This window comes from Anolis sagrei, chromosome 5 (genome assembly GCF_037176765.1).
Source record: "Anolis sagrei isolate rAnoSag1 chromosome 5, rAnoSag1.mat, whole genome shotgun sequence".
Taxonomy (NCBI): Eukaryota; Metazoa; Chordata; class Lepidosauria; order Squamata; family Dactyloidae; genus Anolis; species Anolis sagrei.
This window is the reverse complement of record NC_090025.1, coordinates 89,002,490-89,027,544: the sequence shown is the minus strand read 5'-3', so window position 1 is coordinate 89,027,544 and position 25,055 is coordinate 89,002,490. Positions and strand designations below refer to the sequence as shown.

At 38.2% G+C, this 25,055-nt stretch overlaps 1 protein-coding gene across 3 annotated transcripts in view; it reads left to right on the top strand.

Moving 5' to 3' along the window:
* CACNA2D1 (calcium voltage-gated channel auxiliary subunit alpha2delta 1) overlaps window positions 1-25,055 on the top strand; it is a 531,008-nt gene that overhangs the window by 277,601 nt on the left and 228,352 nt on the right. For all 3 annotated transcript variants that reach the window (XM_067468854.1, XM_067468853.1, XM_067468852.1), the window contains exon 6: window positions 15,495-15,539. In XM_067468854.1, the coding sequence (XP_067324955.1) occupies window positions 15,495-15,539 (45 nt within the window). The remainder of the gene's footprint in view (window positions 1-15,494; window positions 15,540-25,055) is intronic.

Genomic DNA, 25,055 nt, shown 5'->3' with positions numbered 1-25,055 from the left:
TATATGTTTTCTTGATAATACACTTTGACATTACGCATAGATTGTTTTGTGTTTGTACTGATATCTTACAAGGACTCTGGGATATTGTGTAGTAATCCTAAAAACAACCTGCAAAACTATTAATATGGTTGAAGTCCTGCTCTCAGGAAGCGGCAAACATTCATTTTAGAGAATACATCTTGAAAAATCAGCTTTGCAGTCATTTTTAATGGCACTTACTATAATCAAGTTTTAATGGCTTTTTAATGCTTGCATCTATAATTTAAGGTTGGAGTGTATGGGATAATTACTGTAAAAAGGCTGACACGATTGCAAAGGAATGATAGAGTCCTTGTTAAATGTACACTCAATTTATTGGTGGTGGATTCTATTAAATATTGGGTCACAACATCACTCCCTCCTTATCGGATTTTAACACAATGCCAATTAAATTAGATTTTATTTGCATATGTTATTAGGTACCTATTATAGAAATGTCAAGGGCTTTAGAGAACCTTCACCAATTATTATAGATGAAGAAAGCAAGATCCTGAATATTCAGTACAAGTTTTGTCTTCCTCATCTGGAAATCCCAAATACTCCAAAACCTGAAAGTTTCTTTCCACCAGCTGGCCATTTATGCCTCAGGGAAGTGACTATATTTATTTTTTCTTGAAAAGATTGGAAATAGCAAAAATTTGAATAGCTTCGTTTACTTCGTTAATGGAAGGTGTCACTCCCCCCTGTTAGTTTAAATTCTCGCAGTTTCCCTGGCCTCCCTGGCAAGTGCGACAAGCGGCAATGCGGAAGGGCGAGGTGTGTGTGGCTACGCCCAGCTCTTCCTGAAGGCCACGCCCCCAGTGGCCTTCAGGAACAACTGTTCGTTCCCACGGCCACCTCCTTCCTCTTTGCATCGGCGGCTTTGCATGCCTGGCAATGCAAATAGGGAGGATATGGGACATGGGTAAGAACAGCTGTTCCTGTGTGAGAACAATTAATATGAGGGGCTTAAATGAAACATAACTGGTCTAGCTAACTAATATTTCCAGTGAAACTAAACTAGCAAATAATATTGTTTGTTTTATGCAGATTTTATTTATATGTGTCCCATTGAGCCTTCAAAGAAAACAAAAGCCATTATTTTTTGCACTTAAACATCTCAAGCAAGCAAAATCCTGTATGTGTGTGTGAATTAAAAACACACACACACCTTCAAGAAAAATTGGTTCAAAAGGGAATTTAATCCGAATTAATTCCGATTTAAGAAGCTTCCAAACGAACTTGACCTAGCCTAATATACACATATAGACACATATACTGACACATATACTGACACATATATGTACACAGATATATACACCCATATATATATATATATATATATATATATATATATATATATATATTTTACACACACACATATACACATATACACAAATATATAGATACTCATAAACACATATAAACTCTTTACGGCCAGGGTCCATCGTACCTTAGGGACCGCCTCTCCTTCTCCCATCATCAGAGGTCGCAACGACCAGCCCAACGTGACTTACTCTATATACCGGGTCCTAGAGAAGTGCACTTGGAAAGGACCAGACGCAGAGCTTTTTCTATTTCTGCCCCTGCCTTATGGGATTACTTGCCGCCCTACATGACAGTCATGCGTGACTTAGGGCCTTTTACTCTCGCACTTAAGACCTGGCTTTTACTAGAGCACTCGATCTCTGTTGATTTTTAATTTTTGTATGTATGTATTTTATCTTTCGTAATTTAGCTGTAAATCGCCTAGAGCATTCTCGGATGGAGGGCGATTAATAAGTTATTAAATGATGATGATGATGATGATGATGATGATATATACACACAAAACACATATATACACATGGCACACATGTGGCAGGGGATGGCTAGGATAAATATAAGAAGTATCCAAATGAATTGTAACAAGCTGAGAGGAGACATTATAGCCATGTATAAATATGTGAGAGGAAGTCACAGGGATGAGGGAGCAAGCTTGCTTTCTGCTTCCCTGGAGACTAGGACATGGAACAATAGCTTCAAACTACAAGAAAGGAGATTCCATCTGAACATGAGGAAGAACTTCCTGACTGTGAGAGCTGTTCAGCAGTGGAACTCTCTGCCCTGGAGTGTGGTGGAGGCTCCTTCTTTGGAGGCTTTTAAACAGAGGCTGGATGGCCATCTGTTAGGGGTGCTTTGAATGCAGTATTCCTGCTTCTTGGCAGGGGTTGGACTGGATAGCCCATGAGGTCTCTTCCAACTCTATGATTCTATGATTCTAAGTTGTACCTTTCTCCTTCATTTCCGTTTTATTTACTTGTAAACAGAAGATTGCAAAGAAAGCTTCTAGGGACTGATTAGGACGGCTCGTCTGTATCTTCCTTTCCGTTTTTCAAAGGCAGTTCGACTTTGATATGTCTATATTTGTAGCACTGCTTTTGTATTCAGTTCAGATGTATTTGGTTTTGCTTTTGAATACTGGTTTATAATATTGAAATATACTCAAAAATTTTGGAGGATGTCTTGAAACTATTATTCAAAGACTACAGTTTGGGGCCAGGATATATGAATGTTCACTTTGTCCTAACAAAACTTACCTTGATTTGAATGTCCTGTTGATTGGATGTCCTATTGCATATTCTAATGCATTAAGATATTTTTAGTAGACCCAAAGCAATATAAAACTCCTGAGATGGCCCATTCAGGGTCAGAGGGGGTCTGATTAGCTCCATCCCTAATGAACTTTGGAAGGGTAGTAAAACAGATATTTTGTGAGCATTTTGGTTTTTAAAATTGATTAGCTTTTATAGATAATGTTGTGTTGTATTGGATTCTATACCATTGTACATCACTTCAAAAACCTTGCCAGGCTGAAAAAAACCCACATTTGAATGCTTTGTTGACTAAGTACTGCTGTTAGCCTCAGCTACAGCAGATCCACTGAATTAATGAGCATTTGGTAAGTCAATATTCTTAGGTAAATTTCATTGAATCAATGTGTCTGCTCTAGGTGGGACTATCAGTCAGATTCAAGACTCTATAAATGTGAAATAATAATATGAAAAGTTCTGGCTGTGCTGATGTTGAGCCCCCATCCACTTATGGCAAAGGGATCACGTGCATCCCACTCACATTAATGAGCCTGACATTTGGTGCCCCTTGTTCATTTGTTGGTACTGATTCTGTTAGCTCTTTCTGTCTTTACAAATACTTTAGAAGCAATATTAATTTGCTGGAGAAGAATTCAATATTCAGTTGCTTCCCCAAATAACAAATTATTTTTCAACATTTGTACTTCAATCTTTTATTCAGTATGCAGCCCTCAACAACTTCGATTCTGTGGAGTGAATACTCAAACCTCTGGAGCTATCTGAAATTGAATGTGTTTTGAAAGATTATTTTAGATCCCTTCATCAATTTAAGTATTGGTTCTGTTCCCAGTGTCTCAGTCTAGACAAATTAGATCTTAAAGCTTTGAGAGCCAAGAAACAAATAATGAAAAACCTCTGTAATGGAAAGGAAGAGAATTCAAAGATATTGAAGTTATTTATTATTGAACTGTAACCAGGGTGTGGGCATGATTTTTTTGGGACCAGCAAATCTTCCAATGTGGCCCTTCTTCTCATACACCACTGTACCACATTCCAAGCAGACAATCTCATGAGCTATTGTAATTCTGAAAATTCTGTTGCATTTCTTAATAAAATGCCCACTTTGCTTCTTTTGTTTGATAATAACACTTCGTCTGATCTTCAAGCCCTCTTGAGCACTGGACATATGGCAAACCAGCATTGTGGTCTTTCACTAACCTGTGATCTCAAGAGGAGGCACAAATTCTGTGTGCCTAAAGAGGGAGAAAAGACACATAAATTAAACTTGAATAAATGCTTCAAAATGAATTTACAAGAGGTGGAGCAATGGCCAGAACTGATTGTGAAGAGGAACTGAGAGTTATTGTTGCTGTTGTTATTTATATCCTGCTTTTTCTCTCCACAAAAGGAGACTCAAATACTCTTTAACACAAAGGAGTTAAGAGCAGTTCCTCTATAACAGCGTTTTTCAACCTGGGGGTCAGGACCCCTGGAGAGGTGGTGAGGGGGTGTCAGAGGGGTCACCCAATGCCATCAGAAAACACAGAATGGGGGTTCTATTTGGGAAGTTTGGCCAAATTCTATCGTTGGTGGGGTTCAGAATGCTCTTTGATTGTAAGTGAACTATAAATCCCAGCAACTACAACTCCCAAATGTGAAGATCTGTTTTCCCCAAACTCCACCAGTGTTCACATTTGGGCATAGTGAGGACTCATGCCAAGTTTGGTCCAGATCCATCATTGTTTGAGTCCACAGTGCTCTCTGGATGTACATGAACTACAATTCCAAAACTCAAGGTCAATGCCCTCCAAACCCTTCCAGTATTTTCTATAGGTCATGGGAGTTCTGTGTGCCAAGCTTGGTTCAATTTCATCGTTGGTGGAGTTCTGAGTGTTCTTTGATTGTAGGTGAACTACAAAACCCAGCAATGACAACTCCCAAATGACAAAATCAATCCCCCACCCACCCCTACCAGTATTCAAATTTGGGCATATCGGATATTTGTGCCAAATTTGGTCCAGTGAATGAAAATACATTCTGCATATCAGATATTTGCATTACAATTCATACAATTACAGCTATGAAGGAGCAACAAAAATAATTTTATGTTTGGGGGGGGGGGGTCACCACAACATGAGGAACTGTATTAAGGGGTCGCAGCATTAGGAAGGTTGAGAAACACTGCTCTATAACTATGTATTTTGCATCTACTCGCTGAGCCAGAAGAATTCCTCTGTACTATAGTGATAATTGATATGATTTTTTCTTTTTTACTTTTTACATTTAAACCAAACATTCCACTGTGAATGAAGAATTTTCACACAATGGCAAGTGAAAAAGCAGAAGCTTTTACATAGTTTTACTAATGACTGGTGCAAGGAATGTCCATTAAAAATGAATCCTTCAGACTCAACACCATTACAATAAGAGACTTTATATGCCACCAAGTGTTTCTAGTTCATTTATTATTTATTTATTTCTTGCATTTATTGACCGCCACTCTCAGCCCTGAGGGCGACTCGTGGCGGTGAACAACAACATAGAAAGACAGTGTACAAAAAAGGCGACAATACATACACAGCTAATACTACATAACATATACTTATGCTAAAAATCCGCTTCGTCCAATCCTGGGGTCATAGTCAGTGTATAGTTCAGTGTGAGAGAAGGCAGCAAAAAGCTGCGTTGAAAGCATAAGATCCATTAAATTAACAATAAAATAAAAACAATACCACCATATATTTTTGCTGAAAAGAAATATCTTTTATCTCCAGAAAATCAGGAAATAACTGAGAAGTTTGTCACAATATTTCCAAAAATTTAAGTCACACAACTCAAGGATACAGAGACCCAATCCTCCTCCTTGTCCTCCTTGCCTTTCTTCCTCCAAGTTGCATGGGTGCCTTTGCTGATATCCACAAGCATGTGGACAATTTCAACAGAAACGAAGAAACCATGAAAATGATCAAAATCTGGCTACCAGTATTTAAAAAACTCTAAAATTATAACAGTAAATAAAGAACAAAAGTCAAACGGGAACCCAAGACAAGAAACAATCAGGAACACCTAATCACCTCTCAACAAAGGATTCCCCCAGGCAGTAACAAGCCACACCTAAAAACTGTCAGGCCATCAAATCCTAATCAAAGTAGCCAATTGAAACATTCACACCTAGCTCCAACAGACAAGAGTTCTTTCTCCCATCCTAGACTTTCCACGGATATATAAATCCAATTTTCCTAGTTTCCAACAGACCTCACAATCTCTGAGGATGCCTGCCACAGATGAAGGCAAAACGTCAGGAAAGAATGCTTCTAGAACATGGACATTCAGCCCGAAAAACCTACAACAACACAGTGATTCCGGCCATGAAAACCTTCGACAATACAGTCAAAGAACTCTTTCAAAGCTTCTGATTTTCCAAAAAAATGTAACAAGGCAAGATCTATTGTAGTTAAGCTATGCAATGTGTGCAATTTGCTCAGAAAGCATTCCCACAGGTGCAGAAATTCTCTTGAGACCAACAAAAGGTATCTTGTTGTCTTGAAGGCAAGGAAAATGTTTTTGGTTTCTCTTTGTTGCATGCCAGAATTAGGCTTTTATATACAGAACGTGAAAATAAAGTTTTACATGAAACTGAAAAGGAAGATACCAGCAACAGCTGATTCCACACCTGTGGTGCCTATCCTTATATCTTTTGGATTCACTTCTTGGATATAGTTTGGAAGTGTGACCTTCTCATTGCAAAGGATCACTTGAATTAGGGAGAGAATATAAAATCCAATAAAAATCATTGTAGCGCCAAATGCCAGCAAGGTTTTTGGGATCAAGGAGACAAATATTTACATTGTCTATCAGCATATTTTTAGCTATTTAATTTTCACAAGAATATCAGATGCATGAACTGGGATCATAGATCATCTTTGCATATTGATCATGAAACTAATTAGATATGATAAAACTCCTGAAAAGCAGAAACCAGTTCTTGTGTCTATTTAATTTTCATGCCACTAGAAAGAAAACACAGATGCATTATCTTTTAAAGCTTATTTTATTTATTTATTTATTTATTTATTTATTTATTTATTTATTTATCGTGTCATCAGCAACCATTGTATTACAGTTCTAACAGAGGAAAACAAACACACAGATTAAAAAAGAAAAAGGAAAAAAAACACACAGATTTTGCAAATTTGGTATTTGGTTAAATGTCCTTTGACTAGTATCTGGCCACTTGGAGTGCTTCTGGGGTTGCTGCAAGAAGGTCCTCCATTGTGCATGTGGCAGGGCTCAGGGTGCATTGCAGCAGGTGGTCAGTGGTTTGCTCCTCTCCACACTCGCATGCCGAGGATTCCACCCTGTAGCCCCATTTCTTAAGATTGGCTCTGCATCTCGTGGTACCAGAGCGCAGTCTGTTCAGCGCCTTCCAAGTCGCCCAGTCTTCTGAGTGCCCAGCGGGGAGTCTCTCATCTGGTATCACCCATGAATTGAGGTGCTGGGTTTGGGCCTGCCACTTTTGGACTCTTGCTTGCTGGGGTGTTCCAGCGAGTGTCTCTGTAGATCTAAGAAAACTATGTCTTGATTTAAGTCATTGACGTGCTGGCTGATACCCAAACAGGGCATGAGCTGGAGATGTCACTGCCTTGGTCCTTTCACTATTGGCTGCTACTTCCCTGCGGATGTCAGGTGGTGCAATACTGGCTAAGCAGTGTAATTTCTCCAGTGGTGTGGGGCGCAGACATCCTGTGATAATGTGGCATGTCTCATTAAGAGCCACATCTACTGTTTTAGTGTGGTGAGATGTGTTCCACACTGGGCATGCATACTCAGCAGCAGAGTAGCATAGCGCAAGGGCAGATGTCTTCACTGTGTCTGGTTGTGATCCCCAGGTTGTGCCAGTCAGCTTTTGTATGCTTTTAAAGCTAATGATCCTCCTTTCCTGAATAAACAGCATTTTATTTAAAATAAATGTATTATGGTATCGAATTAATTAGCACCTTGCACATCTTTTTGCCTTTTCTAACAAATACTCTGCATTGCGAACAGATGTTTCCAGGAAGCTGGTGTCCTCTCTCCCTACTTTCCAAACACCTCCAAAGAGTGTTTTAAGATTCTAATTATTTTATCTGCCATGTTCCACTGCAGATGGAGCTGTAGACTTAAAAGCTATTTTCAAATTGGTGAGAGCTGACTCCTGGAGTTCAGATGTAGTATATAAAGTAGGAACTCTAAAAGATTAAAGTGAAGGGATTAAAAATAATAAAAAATAACAAGTAATGGTCTTTTTTTGCAACTAATCTGCAGGTTTGTTGTTCATTTAAAGTTAAAGATGATACATTTCAGAGACAAGTAGTTGTAATGCTAGATAAGCCACATTTTTCTCTGTAATAAGACAATGTAATGACTGGTATAGGGAAATGTAAAATGTTAATCAATGAAGACTATGACAGGGTGCATGGAAGGTTGCCAGATCAAAATACTGTATATACTCGAGTATAAGCCTAGTTTTTCAGCCCTTTTTGTAGGCTGAAAAAGTTCGCCTCGGCTTATACTCGAGTCAATTTATTGTTTTACTCTGTTATTATTGTTATTTTATTACATTTATTATTTTACTCTACTAGTATTATTACATTTATTATTTTACTCTATTACTTATTATTAGAAGGATACATTATCACATTGACATTGAAGAAGGTTAGAATAATGGTTTAATCAGGACTAGACTGTCTTATCTCAAATTACAGTTTTATGTAAACACTAGTTGTCTCTTGCCACTTGTTGCTGTGGCCCAGTCTGTGTATATGTGTTTTGTGTGTGTATTAGGGCTGGGCAACCATGGAAAAAATTGTTTCTAAAATTGATTCGTTTTTGAGGGGTTTTTGCGTTTTGATTTTTAAAAGAATTCCGAAATTTTTCTTTTAAAAAGTTAGATATTTACGAAATTTCGTAATTACAAAACAATTGCGAAACAATTACGAATCGATTCATTGATGGCGGACGCTACCGCGCAATACGCTAAAATACCTCCAAATGGGACAGGGGGAACTTTTGAAGCTTCCCTCTCCCTCTGTTGTTGACTGTTGGTGTGATATTTATAATTTTTTTTCACTGATTAAACAAACAACAACTATAAAACTTGCCCCAGACATGCGGAAATAATAACGAAACGATTTCAAAACGATAACGAAACAAATACAAAACAAATTTGAAACAATTACGAAACGAATTTAAAAATTCGTTTCGTTTTTTAGTTGCTCCTGAATGGTTCGTTATCGCTTCATTATAAAAAAACCGGAATTTTTAACGAATTACGAAACGAAACTGCCCAGCCTTAGTGTGTATATATGTGTGTATATATTTGTGTATATGTGTGTTTGCGTATATATGTGGTTTTGTGCATGCGTTGCAATGAATTTTTTTAGTATCTTTTGCTGTTGTTTTCAGTGTTTTTATGAGTGACAGTCACTCATTGGCCTGATATTTGCATTGTGTCCAAATTTGGTGTCAGTTCATCCAGTGGTTTTTGAGTTATGTTAATCCTACAAATGAACATTACATTTTTATTTATATAGATTCAAAAACATTGAACCTACTGATGCCTCGGTTAATGTAATTTTATTGGTATCTATTTTTATTTTGAAATTGACCCATAGCTACTGCATTTTCCACCCTCGGCTTATACTCGAGTCAATACGTTTTCTCAGTTTTTTGTGGTAAAATTAGGTGCATCGGCTTATATTCGGGTCGGTTTATATTCGATTATATATGGTAATCTCCCCTGAGATAACCATGAGAAAACATGAAATTTGAGGGAAAGAGCTAGAGCCCATTTATGCTACACAACTATAGCACTACTTTTTATTTTAACTGTCATGGCAACATCCTGTGGAATCCTAGGCTTTGTAGTCTGGTCACTCGAGTCCTCGATCTGAGAATTCTAAATTCTGAATTGCCACTGCCCTGGTCTCAGAGGGAGAGAAGACACGCACACATCTCTTTCATGCCTAGGCCCAGAATCAGATGAACTATTCTTCCTCTATCTGAACTGTCACTACTATGGCCTTGGAAAGAGAGAAGGACAGATAATATCAGCTGGATTTAAAATACTCCCATACTTCCATTACCTTTTACCTATGCCATAGCTTAATTAGATTGTAAGCCTGAAGGCAGAGAACTTTTTGTTTTGTCGATGGCTTTCATGGCCAGAATCACTGGGTTGTTGTGTGTTTTTCAGGCTGTATGGCCATGTCCCAGAAGCATTCTCTCCTGATGTTTTGCCTGCATCTGTGGTAGGCATCCTCAGATGTTGTGAGGTCTTGTTCTTTTATTTGTGTTTTGTTCTTTTATTTCTAAAAGAGAATATATTTTTATAAGGGTAATAGAGGAAAGGGTAAAAAGAAATGGTATAAAGATTTAAACAACCCCTTTTTAAAAAATATTTTGGAGATTTGGGGAAAATATAAAAAAACCCTAATGCCAGGTATTTCTCCTATCATGCCAGTTCTAATGACAGAAAACTTTCCAGCAAATTTGAGAAAAGAACTTGAAGCAGAATTTAATGGAAGAGGTCTAATGAAAGTAAAAGACTGGGACTTGAAAATGGTAAATATGGAAAGGATAAAAGAGGAATTAAGAGACTTAGATTGGTACAAGTATTTACAATTGGGTAAATGGTCAAGTGATATAAGGAAAAAGTATAATAGAGGTAGGGAATACACAAAAATAGAAAAGATGATAACTCAAAGGGAGACTAAAGAAGAGAATATAACATTAAAAGGTACAGTAAGTGATATCTATCAACTGTTATTAAAGAATGAACAGGAACAAGATTATTTGAAGGAAGTATGGGAAACAGACTTGGGGGAAAAGTGAATAATCAGGAATGGGTAAAGATATGGAGTATGAGATTACTAAAAAATATGTCTATAAGAATCAAGGAAACTTACTATAAAACGATATGGAGGTGGTATCTAACTCCCATTAGATTAAATCAGATTGATAAAAAATACTCAAATCAGTGTTGGAGAGGTTGTCAGGAAATAGGGACGTACCTTCATATGTGGTGGTCATGTAAAATTATACAAAATTTTTGGGAAAGTATATTCAAAGAGATAAGAGCAATAATAAAAATAGAGATTAAGACTACACCAAAATTAGCTTTATTACTTATACATGACAATACAATTCCATCACAAGAGGAGAAAGAATCGGTTTCTAATTTGATAATAGCAGCTAAATTGCAAATAGCAAAATACTGGAAAGAAAAAAAAGAAATTCAATTAGAAGAATGGTATAGGGAAATTTGGAATATAGCTATTAATGATAAGCTAACCTGCAATATTAAAATTAAAAGGGGAATATGGAAACAAACAGATTTCTGGAAAATATGGGGAAATTTTATTGAGTATATTTTTAATGAGGGAAAGGGGTACAAGCCAGCAACAGAAACAATGACATTTTGGAATTGTGAAATAACATGAGTAGGTTGGTCCTGGTAAAGGGGGCACAAACTAAAGGTAAAGGGAAGAGGTGGGAAATGGTATAATACTAATTATAAAGAAATAAAACATGTATAAGTAGATAAAAGGTGTGTGGTAGAGATATACATAGTATAAGAAATATGCTTAAAGATGTATTTGATTATTTTTACTGTTAGATTGTATATAATATGGTAAATTCTTCTATCTAAGATGTTGTAGAAAGAGGGAAGAATGTATGCTTATACATGTTGTTTGATAAATGTATAATAAAAAATTTAAAATGGAAAAAAATTCTAAAACATGTTTAGTGATGGTGCATATAAATAGAGGCTGAGGATAATGATAATCAAAAATGTAACTTCCTACACTGCAGATCCTAGGATTCCATGGAATTTTGCCATGACATTGAAATAGAATATAGTTTCAATGGGCCTTTGGGGATGTCATTAAGCTCCAAGTACAGTCATTCACCATTGTGGATTGAAACACACACACAGAGAGAGACATTCAAGTTCAAGTTCACATTATTATGGTCTATGATCAGCTCATGAGAAGAAGGACACAGTCCCACACAAGCACATCAGGTCTAAGGGTCAAGAGATTTAAAACTTTAAAACAAGTGCATCATAGCCAGAACATCAAGACCAGAGTATATCAAAAACTAACACAATTAATGGATTTAAAAGGGAAGGAGTCTGAAGGGAAGGGATTGGGGTGCTCATGTGGCACAGGAAATGGTCCCTTGAATTTACCTCTTCTCTAAATTCTGCAGAATCCAATGAAAAAAAAATAACAGGCTCAGAATTTTTGAATTTCTCAATTGATCAGCCAGGCTTAAATCTGACTAGAACATGGAAGTAGGACTTTGTGTTTATTTGTTATAATTGATAACTTTTCTATGATTCAAGGAACTATCAGGGACCACAACTGCAAGAAAATGAACTTATTCAGTATAGTAAGATTCCTATAACAACGAAACTCATACCCAAATTTTCACTTATCTGTGTCTAGGTTATAGTCTCTGGGAAAAATTGCTTGGTCATTCAGATGATTCTATGGCATGCTTTCCCCTGGAAGTTTCCATATAGTTACTTTGCATGACAAAGAACATTCCTAGAGAGGATGGTTCCAGGGTGACCATACTGGGACTGAAAGTCAGATCATTTTGTTTGGACATATCTACAGTTACAAGTAACTGTAGTTACAGTTACAAGTAACTGTAGTCCAGATGGAAACATTTTCCATGAATATGAGAAAATGTTTCCATCTGTTTTATGTTCTAAGTTAAGGTAGCACCCAACTAAGGATGCACTGTAGAATTAATGCAATTTGATATTGCTTTAAACTTCCATAGCTTCCATACTATTGACTCATGGCAGTTAAAATTGTAAACTGTATTAATTCTACAATGTAGAACCAGTCTAAAATCTCCTTCTGATGTTAGCAACAACAACAACACTTTATTTATGTTCCACCCTATCTCCCCAAGGGGACTCAGTGTGAATCACAGTGCACATATGTGGCAAATATTCAATGCTGTTTGGACAGAACAGAAGAAAGGAGGTATGTTGTGTCAATGTCCAGCTTTTTGACACCTTTGGAGGTTGTGCTCAAATCCAGCCCCAGGGGGTGCTATCACGCCATCCTCTATGACGAAGAATCATCAGGACTTCTTCCACTTTGGTTTCTGGCATTTTCTGGTCTTTTTTTCTTTTATGGTGTCATAAAATATCTCCTCCACTTTTTAGTGGCACCTAATTTCTTTACTTACAGCTCCAAGCTGAATTGCTTAGGTAAACTGAGTTGGGCTGGCAGTTGGGTGCTCACTTCAACCTGGGCTTTGAACTGGCAACGTTTTGATTGGTAGATCTTATTGCTTGCTGGTGGTGACTCACCAGCTGTGCTTTAGTCCAACCCTGTTACTTCTTCAGAATGAACTTGATCCATCAGGGACCACCTTTTATGTTCATGGGACAGAAAAGGAGAAAGAAACATACCTGTTGTCCAACTTGAGTTTTGGATGTAATCCAATATTATTATGGAAATAATGCATTCTTAGGATGTTAGTGTACTACAGACATGATTTAGAAATATTTGATTGGGGCCATAACTTCTTGTTGTTTTGTGCCTTCAATTTGCAACTGTATACTAAGGTTTTCTTGGCAAGATTTATTCAGTGAATGTTCACATTATCACTTTCCTCGAAGCTGAGAGGGAGTGTTTTGCTCAAGGTCAGCATGGCAAAGCTGGCTAAAGATATTGTAAAGTTACAATTCCTATGAGCCCATAGCATTGAACAGTGGCAGTTAAAGTGGTGTCAAGCTGCATTCATTTTACAGTATAGATCATCTATAGTCATGTCTTACAAAACAGATATGTCAAACCAAGGTGTGAAAAACCTGTATGCAATAGAGCAATCCAAATTCCCATAAAACCAGCATATCATTGTTTTTGTTTTTAAAGGTTCTTATGACCCTTAATCTTGTAGGCTTGTGTTAATTCATATGAATATGCCCTTGGCCAAATATATCAGGCCTAAAACTCCAAAGAGTGGTTGCTATAGCAGTAAGAAGTAGGACAAAAATAGATTGGGATCTTAATGTATCTTCATCTCTGCAACGCAGTTATTTATCTGAATGTTTTGCATTCTTAACAATAGTTATACGCATTCTTAACTGCAGTTAGGCAAGAGCAGTTTAAACGAGTGTTATGACCCTTGGATATATAGCTGAACCAATCCTGAGATGTCACTGCATTTAATTGCTAATTCCAGCAAACTCATTTTGTCCATAAGGCAATTTCTTGCATTTTTGAGACTTACCTGGCTGTTATTGATTCTTAGAAATTCTGTATGCAGTACCCTCCATACCTATTTTGCTGAAAGTTGTTTTTATCTATCTGTGCACATAAAAAAGTGAAAAATGTACAGGAAAAACAAAATGCAAAGATACAGAATGGGGGATGCCCGGCTCGAGAGCAGTACGTGTGAAAAAGATTTTGGAGTCCTTGTGGACAGCAAGTTAAACATGAGCCAACAATGCGATGTGGCGGCAAAAAAAGCCAATGGGATTTTGGCCTGCATCAATAGGAGCATAGTGTCTAGATCTAGGGAAGTAATGCTGCCTTATTCTGCCTTGGTTAGACCACAACTGGAATATTGTGTCCAATTCTGGGCACCACAACTGAAGAGAGATGTTGACAAACTGGAATGTGTCCAGAGGAGGGCGACTAAAATGTTCAAGGGTCTGGAGGACAAGCCCTATGAAGAGTGGCTTAAAGAGCTGGGCATGTTTAGCCTGAAGAAGAGAAGGCTGAGAGGAGACATGATAACCATGTATAAATATGTGAGAGGAAGTCACAGGGAGGAGGGAGCAAGCTTGTTTTCTGCTTCCCTGGAGACTTGGCTTCAAACTACAAGAGAGGAGATTCCATCTGAACATTAGGAAGAACTTCCTGACTGTGAGAGCTGTTCAGCAGTGGAACTCTCTGCCCCAGAGTGTGGTGGAGGCTCCTTCTTTGGAGGCTTTTAATCAGAGGCTGGATGGCCATCTGTCAGGGGTACTTTGAATGCAATTTCTGCTTCTTGGCAGGGGGTTGGACTGGATGGCTCATGAGGTCTCTTCCAACTCTATGATTCTATGTATGTATGTGGCAGAGGTGTCCTCTTACATAGACAGTCTCCCACCTCCACAAACAGCTATAACCCACAGTGCTGAGGAGCCATTTAAGATTGTAGTGAGCACCATGAAAATGTAGCCCAAGCCCTGCCAGTGTCCTCCCCAAACACCATACTGCTCACCACCCAAGTGAAGGCTTTCATTTTGGGACAATTTCATCCTAAATGTGCTGTTTTTCCTTTAGAATGGATATCCCAAGGTTCCTTTTTCTCTCCATGGGTTTGGAATTTGCATGACCCCACCCACAGCCTCCCCCTTAAGCCTTTCCTACCCTTTCCTATGGCACGCAGCAAATAGTAATTGATCAGCAACTGAACAAGAGGTTTGGGAAGAATTCACCATGATTTATATGAATTGTAGTTCACCTACATCCAGAGAGCACTGTGAACCCAACCAACAATGGATCTGGATCAAACTTGCCATGGATGATGGGATTTGCAGTACCGTCACACACGTTCATAGACTACTGCGATCCCCACAAATGATGGACCTGGCCCAAACTTGGCACACATGGCTCACTATATGTCCTAGTATGGTTTGGGGAGGCTGGACCACAAACGATAAGATTTACAGTACCCTCACCCAATTCAGCTCCCGCAGACCACTGTGACCCCCATGAATGATGGACCTGGACCAAACTACTGTACCTGAGAAATATTTCACAACTCATAAGGTCATACTGTAAATGTCTTTTTTTTGCTGTACTTTTAAACATTAACTCTACTTGTTATTTCTCTTTTGTACAGGCTAATGATATTGTCTACTATAATGCAAAGGATGACCTCAATGAGGTAAGTATGTTTTTTTCAGAATATGTACAGTTCAATGACTCTTAAAAGACCAAAACTTTCATTACCACACCGTAATCATGGCCACCTGTACTAACACTGTCTTTGAACAAAAGGTGTCTGGAAGGGTATGTTTGTTTAAGTACCAAAAAGAGTGAGTTTCGAAAAGTATGTTTCTCAAAACACACACTCAAAATGGTACAAATAACTTCAAGCAGAATTTTAGAGAGTTTTGGTGTATTCTGTGATTTTCTATCTTCAGGAGACTTATGGACAGCTAGATTTTCAGAGAACGATTGCTGATTAAAATAAGAAACCACATTGTCAGCCTCTATCCAATTTATACAGTCAGCTGGGAGGGATTTTGTTAGAATGATGGGAAGTGCCTCTCACTTCATAACAGTTCCTGATGTGAACTAGGCCTAGAGAGAAAGGAATGAAAGAAATGTGCAAACTGAGGCTATTGTTAAATACTGAGCAATCTGTGTGCTGTTTTCTGCTACTTTGCTTAACTTTGTATTGTAAGCATTGAGAGAAAGCAGTCTCAGAATATGAACTCGAAGTGAGATGTCATGCAATTAAGATCTGTATTTATCTGTGTAATTTTTAACTTACACATACACACAAAAACCTACATTAAGCATGAGGTGGGATGATCAGTCAATGGATGAGTTCTTGAACATATGCAGAGAGCATTTTTTCTTTATATCAAACACATTGCAGCCTTCTGCCATGTGTAATTGTGTAGAAGGACTGTGACCAATTGAGGTTGAAAGAGAAAATCTTGTCTATTCTAGGTCCTGCAACCTGCCAATTTGAAATGAACCTTATAGATGCAAACTATAAGCTAATAGTAAAGTTTCAATACATGCATTAATCAGATCAACATGCTTCATTTGCACATAGTATGAAATTTGATTTAAGATTGATGGCATCATTGTTGCACTCGACACTAGTGCTATAAGATAATTACAGACGGTACATTGATCATGTCAAGCTAATAGTTCTGAGATTCATGCATGTCATATAGAAATTTAGATGAAGATACAGTAAAGTTTTTTCACAGCCAAAAAGTGCCCATATTTAAAAATGTTATTAAAAGCTATTTAACTTCCCACCTCTCATTCACATAAGCTCAAATAATTTCATCTCCTGGAGTGAAAACATAAATAAAGGTATAAATAAAGTTTAATTAATAATAACTTTGCTCAGTCATTATAACTCATTACACGTGATAGCAATTATTGAAAGACCCTAATTTACATAGATTAGCAAAGTGTCAGGATGTAACCAACTATGTGTTCATGTCATGAGAGTGTGAGATGCTCAACAGAATATATTGGTCCCAAACTATATTGTTATTCTACCAGCTGTAGCTATAGACTCCTACTGTTGATACCAGATGGTCAAAAATATCAACAAGTATCATTAGTGTTTGGTTTCCTAGCCTCCATCATTCAGCAAAGGAGGAAGTAGGAACATACTAGCAATGGTGTCAAATGGAGCACCAATTAAAGTTACTATTTTGAACTCTCTGCAGCTTTTTGTTGATTGAAATATTCAAAACCCTAAGGCTATCATAAACAGTTTTGCAGGAATTCTTTTCGATTTTTAAAGAGAAAATTCAGTATGATTCACAGTTTGATAGACGTCTTAGAGATGCTTCTCTATTACCATATATGTGTGGGTGTATTTGTTCTTTGCCTCTATGCTAACAGAGGAATCACAAACTTTTAACAAGCAAAACAGGTAGCACTTCTCTGCTAAATGATCTGACCTGTTACCCCCATTTATCTCTGTTTGCTTATGAAGCTGCGTGGACAGTGCATAAACATTATTCTCTGGAGTGAATCAAGAAAGGAAGTGAATGCTATCCTTGAAACTAGCCTAGTTTTGTTGAAAAAGCAGTCCTAGCCATGGTAATGGCAACATTCAGTGGAGGCTCTGTTGTGATGAGCAGATAGGGTGGTCATATTACCTTTCATCAAAGCCAGGCAACCTAATTTATATATTATGAAAGTTATACTAATTGTGAAAATTTCTATCATTTGCTTTCTAAGTGTGTAAATTTGACAAATGAAGGAGGAGGGGGCACTAGGGTGAATGATAGAAATATAAACAAGAGTGAAATTGTGTTGTCAAAGGCTTTCCTGACTGGAATCACTGGGTTGCTGTGAGTTTTCTGGGCTGTATGGCCATGTTCCAGAAGCAGTCTTTTCTGCCGTTTCACCCATATCTATAAAAGATGATAAAAATTGAGAGGCTGTCCTCTCCTGGTCTGAATTGCATAAACTATCACTCAGAAGCTCTCCAAAGCTCTATGTGCTCTTACTGCCTATTACAGGGAAAATCATTATTCACTGCTTTCCTGCAGGGAGAAAATGACTTGAATCACCCCTGCCAAAGTCCATCTGTAGTGATCAATTAGAATTTGTTACTGTGTATAAGTATTCCTGGCCTAGGAAAATCTTGTAAAATTCATGGGATCTCCATAAGTCAGCAGACACATGCACACACACATATAGTATTAAACCCTCACAGAGCTTGATGGATATTGAGTGAACCTACTGGGTACTGTTCTTTAAACATCATGCTCTCCTTTAAGAGTTTCCATGCCAATCAGACCTCCTGGGCCCTTCCCCACAATTTGAGGAATGCAGTTGAACTAAAATGTATTCAGAATGAATGCATGATATATAAAGTTTGTTGTCTAACATGTTGAAGTGCATATAATGCTGTTGCACAATATGCTGCCTGGTGGTTTCAACATCCATGACATTTTTGTCTGTTTGACATATGGCTGTTTGCATAATTTAGTTCCCTTGGAAGATGTAAAAGCCAGTCCTGCTGTGCTGTAATTCAATTTTTTTCCTTAGCCAATCTCACACATTTTAATCTAGCTTTCACCACTTCTGGTTCAAGAAATCTTTTCCTTCCAATCCTCTATTTATAATCATCTTCTTGACTCTCTCTCTCTCTCTCTCTCTCTCTCTCTCTATATATATATATATATATATATAGAGAGAGAGAGAGAGAGAGAGAATTCTTGCATTTTGCATCACTCGATCTTCAGACTTTTCCCTTCATTTTTGTTCCTTTCTCCTCTCCTCTAAATTCTGTAATTTATTCCACTTCCTGGAATCCAGTTGCATTCCTCCTTGATGTGGCTCATTACATCAATTTCGATTTTTCCTCTTTGACTTCAGATTATACTGGAGATATTTCTCATATTTTATTTGCTTCACTACAAGTACATTTTAAACTTACAGGCTTATAGGATGTTAAGGGAAGGTTTCTCAGAACTGGCGTGGGAGTCGCAGTTCCGTTGCCACACTGAAGAGGTCATATGCTCTTGTAGGAATCAATACTGGAAGGAAAGACAAAAAGAGAGAAAAAGCTTACTAATAGTAGTGGAAGTGCCATATCTGTTGAAGAAGAAGAAACATTTGAGATATTGGGAAAGGTCCCCGATGAGGGTGACTTCAAGCACAGCATGTGGGCAATAGCAGAGGAAGAATGATCAGGGAAAAAGGAAAACTTGAGTGGTGTTTCATCCACAACTCAGAGTGGGACATATGTAGTCCTCCATATGTCATTTTATGGCAGCTCCCAGCAGCCATACCAACATAGCCAGAGGAGGGTCATGCTGGGAGCTGCAGTAAAACGATACGTGCAAGACTGCAATTCCTTTCCTGATATACAGCTTGTCCAGAACCATTTTTTGCACTTAATCCACTTCTGCTTTTCAAGGGAGGGGGCATGTATGAGGAATGGATTGTACACCTAAAGTATTTATCCACTGTGATTGAAATAGTAACTAAGTTTATTAATCTCACTTAGCTTTCCTTTTATTTAAATGGCACTATCCAAAACCAATAGTGCTAGATTAATATCCATATGTATTTGGCGAAATTATCTGTTTTAAACATTTTACTTATGTTCACTAACCTCAATTCATTTAGAAGGCCAAACATGCCTGTTTTAGTTTCCAGGAACTAACCTACCCTTAGGCTAAAATATACCAGCAGATGTTTCAGGGAAAGCAATGAAAGCCCAGAGTGATATCCTCTGATCTGTTCTTCCTCTCTGTGACCATTCTCTTTGAAAGAGCTGTTTACTTTCATATGTCATGAAGGATATCATCCAATTGCCAGCATCCAAGTAACATCCAGCCAGAAGTACTGGCTTATAAACATGGAATAGGAGCAGGAGTTGACAGGTGTGAAGAAGTATTAATGCCACCATAAATTGTAAGGAAGTTCCTAGAATGCTAAATTAAACTGCCACCAATATGTATAGAGACGCTGGTATTAAAGTCTCTGTTTATCCCTATTTGCGTTGTGAGGTAACTTTGGTAGAGTGGAATGCACCGAACGTAAAATCAATGGAGATGAGGCAGTTTTAAAAATAACAAAGAGAACAAGTTTATTGTTGAACAAAGCTTATTGTTGCAATATGAAGATGTTGAGCTTGGCATATGCTTGATGGTTACAATATGGCTTGGTTGAGATACAATTCAGGCTTTAGATGTTACAACTTATAAACTCTTTCTGTAGTGAAGCGCTTTATTATTTCAGTGTTCCCTGTTGTGAATATTCTCACTGTTTGTCCTATACCGGATCAAACCACTGATCTCCAGTCTTCCACTACTGGCGATCCTAAAACCCCTCTGTTAGATTCTTTTTACTCAAGCAATCTAACGAGGTTTCACCTTCAGCTCCCTTGCTGAAGAAATATTCACCAACACTAAAAACTAACTGACTTTACACTGCTTCACTCCACAGAGCCCCTAACTGACTCTGCACTCTCTCAGGGTCTCTTCCTCCTGACTGAGTTACTTTCTCAGAGTCCTTTCTTGACTCTGCTACTCTCCCAGAGTCCTATCTGACTCTGCTCCTCTTCTCAGGGTCTCTTCCTCCTGACTGAAAATTAACTGTCACTTTCAAACCTTTTTCTCTTTAAGCTCCGCCCACCTCCTCTGCTGCCTTGTCTCCATGGCAACCTATCTCTCACAGCTAGGCCATACACCAATGTAAAACACAAATACAGATATTAACACATTATAATAAACACTTTATAATAAACATTTCTCTACAACAGGCTATTACCGCCTTTACTTAAGTCTTATGCATACCTGAAACAAAAAAAAAAGTATTTGCTGCCATATGTAATGCTCAGTGGTAAAAAGTGTGCTCTTTGTAATTTGGCAAAAAGAAGTGTGCTTTACTGTTGCTGCCTGCTTAGAATTCCTTCGTTATGAACAATTGTTAGAACCCCAAAGCTTGCAGCGATAAAAAAACCCAATTCTCCACTGCCTACCCTACACGTTACCCCTACACGTTCAAACTTGTTCATTTGAAAACCACAATAAAATTACTTTTAAAAAAGGAAACCCTTGGAGTGCATTTATGCTGTAGAATAAATCCACTTTAATTGCCTTGGTTCAATGCTATGGAATTCTGGGGGCTGTATTTTGAGAATATTTTGAGTCTTCTTTGCCAAAGAATGCTGGTGCCTCACCAAACTGCAACTTCCAGGATAGGATAGAGCTCTGGTCATTTAATAAGAGATGACGTCCCTTCAAAGAGGAGCTCCAGATGCACCTCTTGAAGCAGCTTCCCCTTTTGCTTTGTCTTAGCACTAAGATTATTGTGTGATGAAAATTTAATGCATACCCCAATTGTGGCAAGGTCATTTAGCAAAAAAAAAAAAAAAAAAAAAGAAGAAGAAGAAAAGAAAAGAAAAGAAAAGAAAGAGTAAGCATTACATTAAGTCTGACTCTCCCCTCTCCATTTAGGAAAATGAGCTACAAGATGTCCAGCTGATAGATATCCAGCCTCAAGGAAAGCAAAAATAGTAACAAGGGACCTATTCTTCCTGAGTGATACAAAGTCTAGGCTTTTGCATTTTACTACTTTGTGGAACTTGCAAACAAATCCTTTTTTTTTCAAATGGATCTCTTTCCAGTCTCACTTCTCTACCAGTTATCAGTATTCAATAACTCATCTACGCTGTAGAATTAATGAAGTTTGATATGGAGTCACGAAAGTTGTAGTGTTACAAAAAAATTAACCTTCTCTGGAGTCACGAAAGTTGTAGTGTTACAAAAAAATTAACCTTCTCTGGCAAAAAAATGTTGGTGCCCCACCAAATTACACTTCTCAGGATGTCATAGCAGTTAGCCATGGCAGTTAAATTGGCATCAACCCATATTAATTCTACAGTTTAGAGCTTTCTAAGTTAGGAGGAATAATTGGCACAATTGAGAGCTGGAATTCTTACAATAAATCATTTGCAGATCTAGTGGCAGATCTAGATTTAAGAGTGAATTTAAGAATCTCAGTGAAAATTGCATTTTTGCAGTTCTTAAAGACTACTTAAAGAAAGGGTGTATATTGTCTGGATCATTTGCACATTTGCAGGACATTCATGATATTTCTCAGAAATGTATTTTGAAATGGGAATCATTAATATGAACATAATGTGTAGAAACCCACATTAGCCTGTGTGGCAAAGTATAGTACACCACCACCAACAAAAGTAACAACAACCTTTATTGATATACACTAACAAAATCACAACACAAGCATATATAACAAGATGAAGGGATAAAAAAGGAAAAGCATAATTAAAAATGACTAATCTCAAGAATAAAATTTGCAAGTCTCACAAAAGAGTTGTTCAGTTCTTAAAGACTATGGGATTTTGTAATGCCATTGAAAACACCATTAAAAAAATGGAACCCATTGCCCCATGCCCCTCATTGCCCAACTTCCCCCCTACCTCATTGCATGGGGGAAGCATCCACCACCCGGATTCCCCCCATTGTTACTGATGCAACACAGGAAATCTCCTATGTTGCCACCATGGCGGCATATGTCAGTTCCTCTTTAACTTTGTGACAGAGCCCCACCAAAAGTAGCTGTAGGCTCCATCACAAAATTAAAGAGGAACTGGCATTGCAACCAAAATTTACCCCATCTGATAGAGTTGCAAGTCTTCAGTCATGTTGAATGTACATTCCAGTTTTGTACTAGGACTCCTCATGCATGCCAAAATTCATGGATGCTTATTATATAATACAATGGTGCTCCTTATATAAAAGACGTGAATCAAGGCTTGCGTTTTGGAATTATAGTCCAAATTATTTTCAAGCCATAGATAGTTGAGACCATGGATATGGAGAGTCAACTTATAATAATCCTATGTGCAGAAGAAATTATTTTACATCTTCTCCTAATTTCTATTTGTAATTTCATTATTCCTTTCCTTCAAATAGTGTAATGTTCAGTAGAGTGTGCATGCATGGATGTCAGTTTGAGTAACTTAAAAGAAATCTGAGTTGTATTTCCTTTCTCCTTCTTTGCTCTTTTTGTTTAACATGTTGTTTAGCTTAACCTCACACCCAAGCAGCTGCTGTCGGCTGAGAGCTTCCAGCATCCCACTCGCTTTTATTCATTGACGCTTAATTGGAAACAGTCAAGTGAATCTCCTGGCAAGGGGTATGTCCGTAATTGACACAAGTGATTTATTAGAGAAGAGAATTCCCTTCAGAAAGTCCCATGCTGGAAAGCAGCCGTGACTGATAGAGCAGGGATGTTTGTGCCAATGGTAATCGCTTGCTAATAATAAGAATGGTGGTCACTTTTTTTACTGCATCACAAAATATGTACAGAGAAGAAGCATTCGCAAATACTAGTTAGTTCTTCAGTGCAATAACTACTTGCCAAATATTAGATTTTGCCAATCCATGTTTTTCTATTAGGCAATTCATTAAAATGTATTGATTTTATTTTTTGTTGTTTATTAATTCAGTCGCTTCCTATTCTTTGTGACCTCATGGACCAGACCACACCAAAGCTCTCTGTCCATCATGGCCACCCCCAGTTCCTCCAATGGAAAGCCAGTCACTTCAAGGATAGCGGATTTATTTTAATAGTGACTAAATAAACTGATTTCAATAGAACTACTCGAGGTGGGATTAATGTATCAGTTCAGAACACTACCCTCAAGATTAATTTCTTCTAGTATAAGTTGTCATTTTAAAAATTATTTTTGCTTATTCTACATTTAATTCTGTTTAATGATTAATTCTTGACTGTTCCTCACTTTTCGATTGTGTGTGAGTCTGATACTGGTTTCGTCAGTCATGAATAAACTCTTTGGGTTTTGAGGAAATCCCTGAAACCCTACCTTGGCCAAGTTGAAATTAGTTTGTCCAGCCTTCTAAAGACATCCTTTTATTTGATTGGTAGCTGTTCCAAGGGCATTTTGTTACATCTGCTGAACTTAGAGACATGCACTACATATGGGTCTCTGCCTTCTACAACCAGTATTCCCTGGGATATTCATCTTCTGATTCAGTATTTATATTCTGCCCTCCTCACCCCACAGGGGACTCAGGGCAGATCATATGTGTTGTATGTCTAATGACATTGAATGTTTGCTAATGACATTGAATGTTTGCCTCTGAGTCTGTCTATACAGACTCAGAGGCAATTTAACATTCCAGCTTTCTGGCTTCATTAGGGTATGCTCGATTTCGACCACAGGGGGAGCTGCCACTTCACTGTCCACTTGTGACACTGAGTCCTTGATGGAGTACTTCCTCATTCTTACACATGTTGCTGGAAGGTTTTGTGGTGTCGTAAATTAGTTAAATTAGCCTCCCTGCATAAAGCAGTATCGACATTTCCTACTTGACAGATGCAACTGTCTTTTGGGCTGCATAGGTCAATGGTCAGGAGCTCACTCTGACCCGGGCTGGCTTCAAACTCATGACCTCTCGGTCACTAGTGATTTAATGCAGCAGGTTACTAACTAGCTGCACCACAGCCTGGTCCTTCAGATAGAATAGCACAATTTTGAAAAATTGCTGCAGATCCATCTCAAAATAGTGCTAAAGCACAAAATACAGATGTAGGCTTGTTATTTTCCTTGGGCTGTGTCCTGAGACTTGTTGCTCTCTTTACTGAATCATAACAGTGGGAAGGAAAAAACCTTTTCAAACATATGTATCCTACCCTGTTCTGTCTTCCTAAGTAGTTATTAGTGGCATGCTTGACCCGTTTTGTTTCTGGGCTTTCATTGTGGGGCCCGATCTGCTTTCGGCAAGCCTCTCAAAATTGGAAGGGTTGTTTCAGTTCTTTCATTTCAGGGCCTGAAAATCAGCCCATTGGGGGGAGGGGCTTCCCCCCCCCCCCCACTGGCTTTCCTTCCTCAGGCATTCAGCTGCCTGGCAGGTGCATGCATGGGTGGGTACCATGCTTCTTCTCTTTCTCCTCCTCCGTCCCTCCTTTGCACCCACAGTGCCCCACATTATCTCACAGGAGTCAGGGTCAGGCAGCCCCACATACATACCTCAGCAAGCATGTTTTATCAAGGTGGAAGAAACCTCTGGCCCTCTCTCCTTTCCACTCGGAGAGTGTTGCAGGCAGTGGTGTGTGTGTATGTGGTGGGGTGTATGACTGTGCAAGCACTCAGCTGCAGGCAGGCACTGACAGGCACCACAAACTTTTC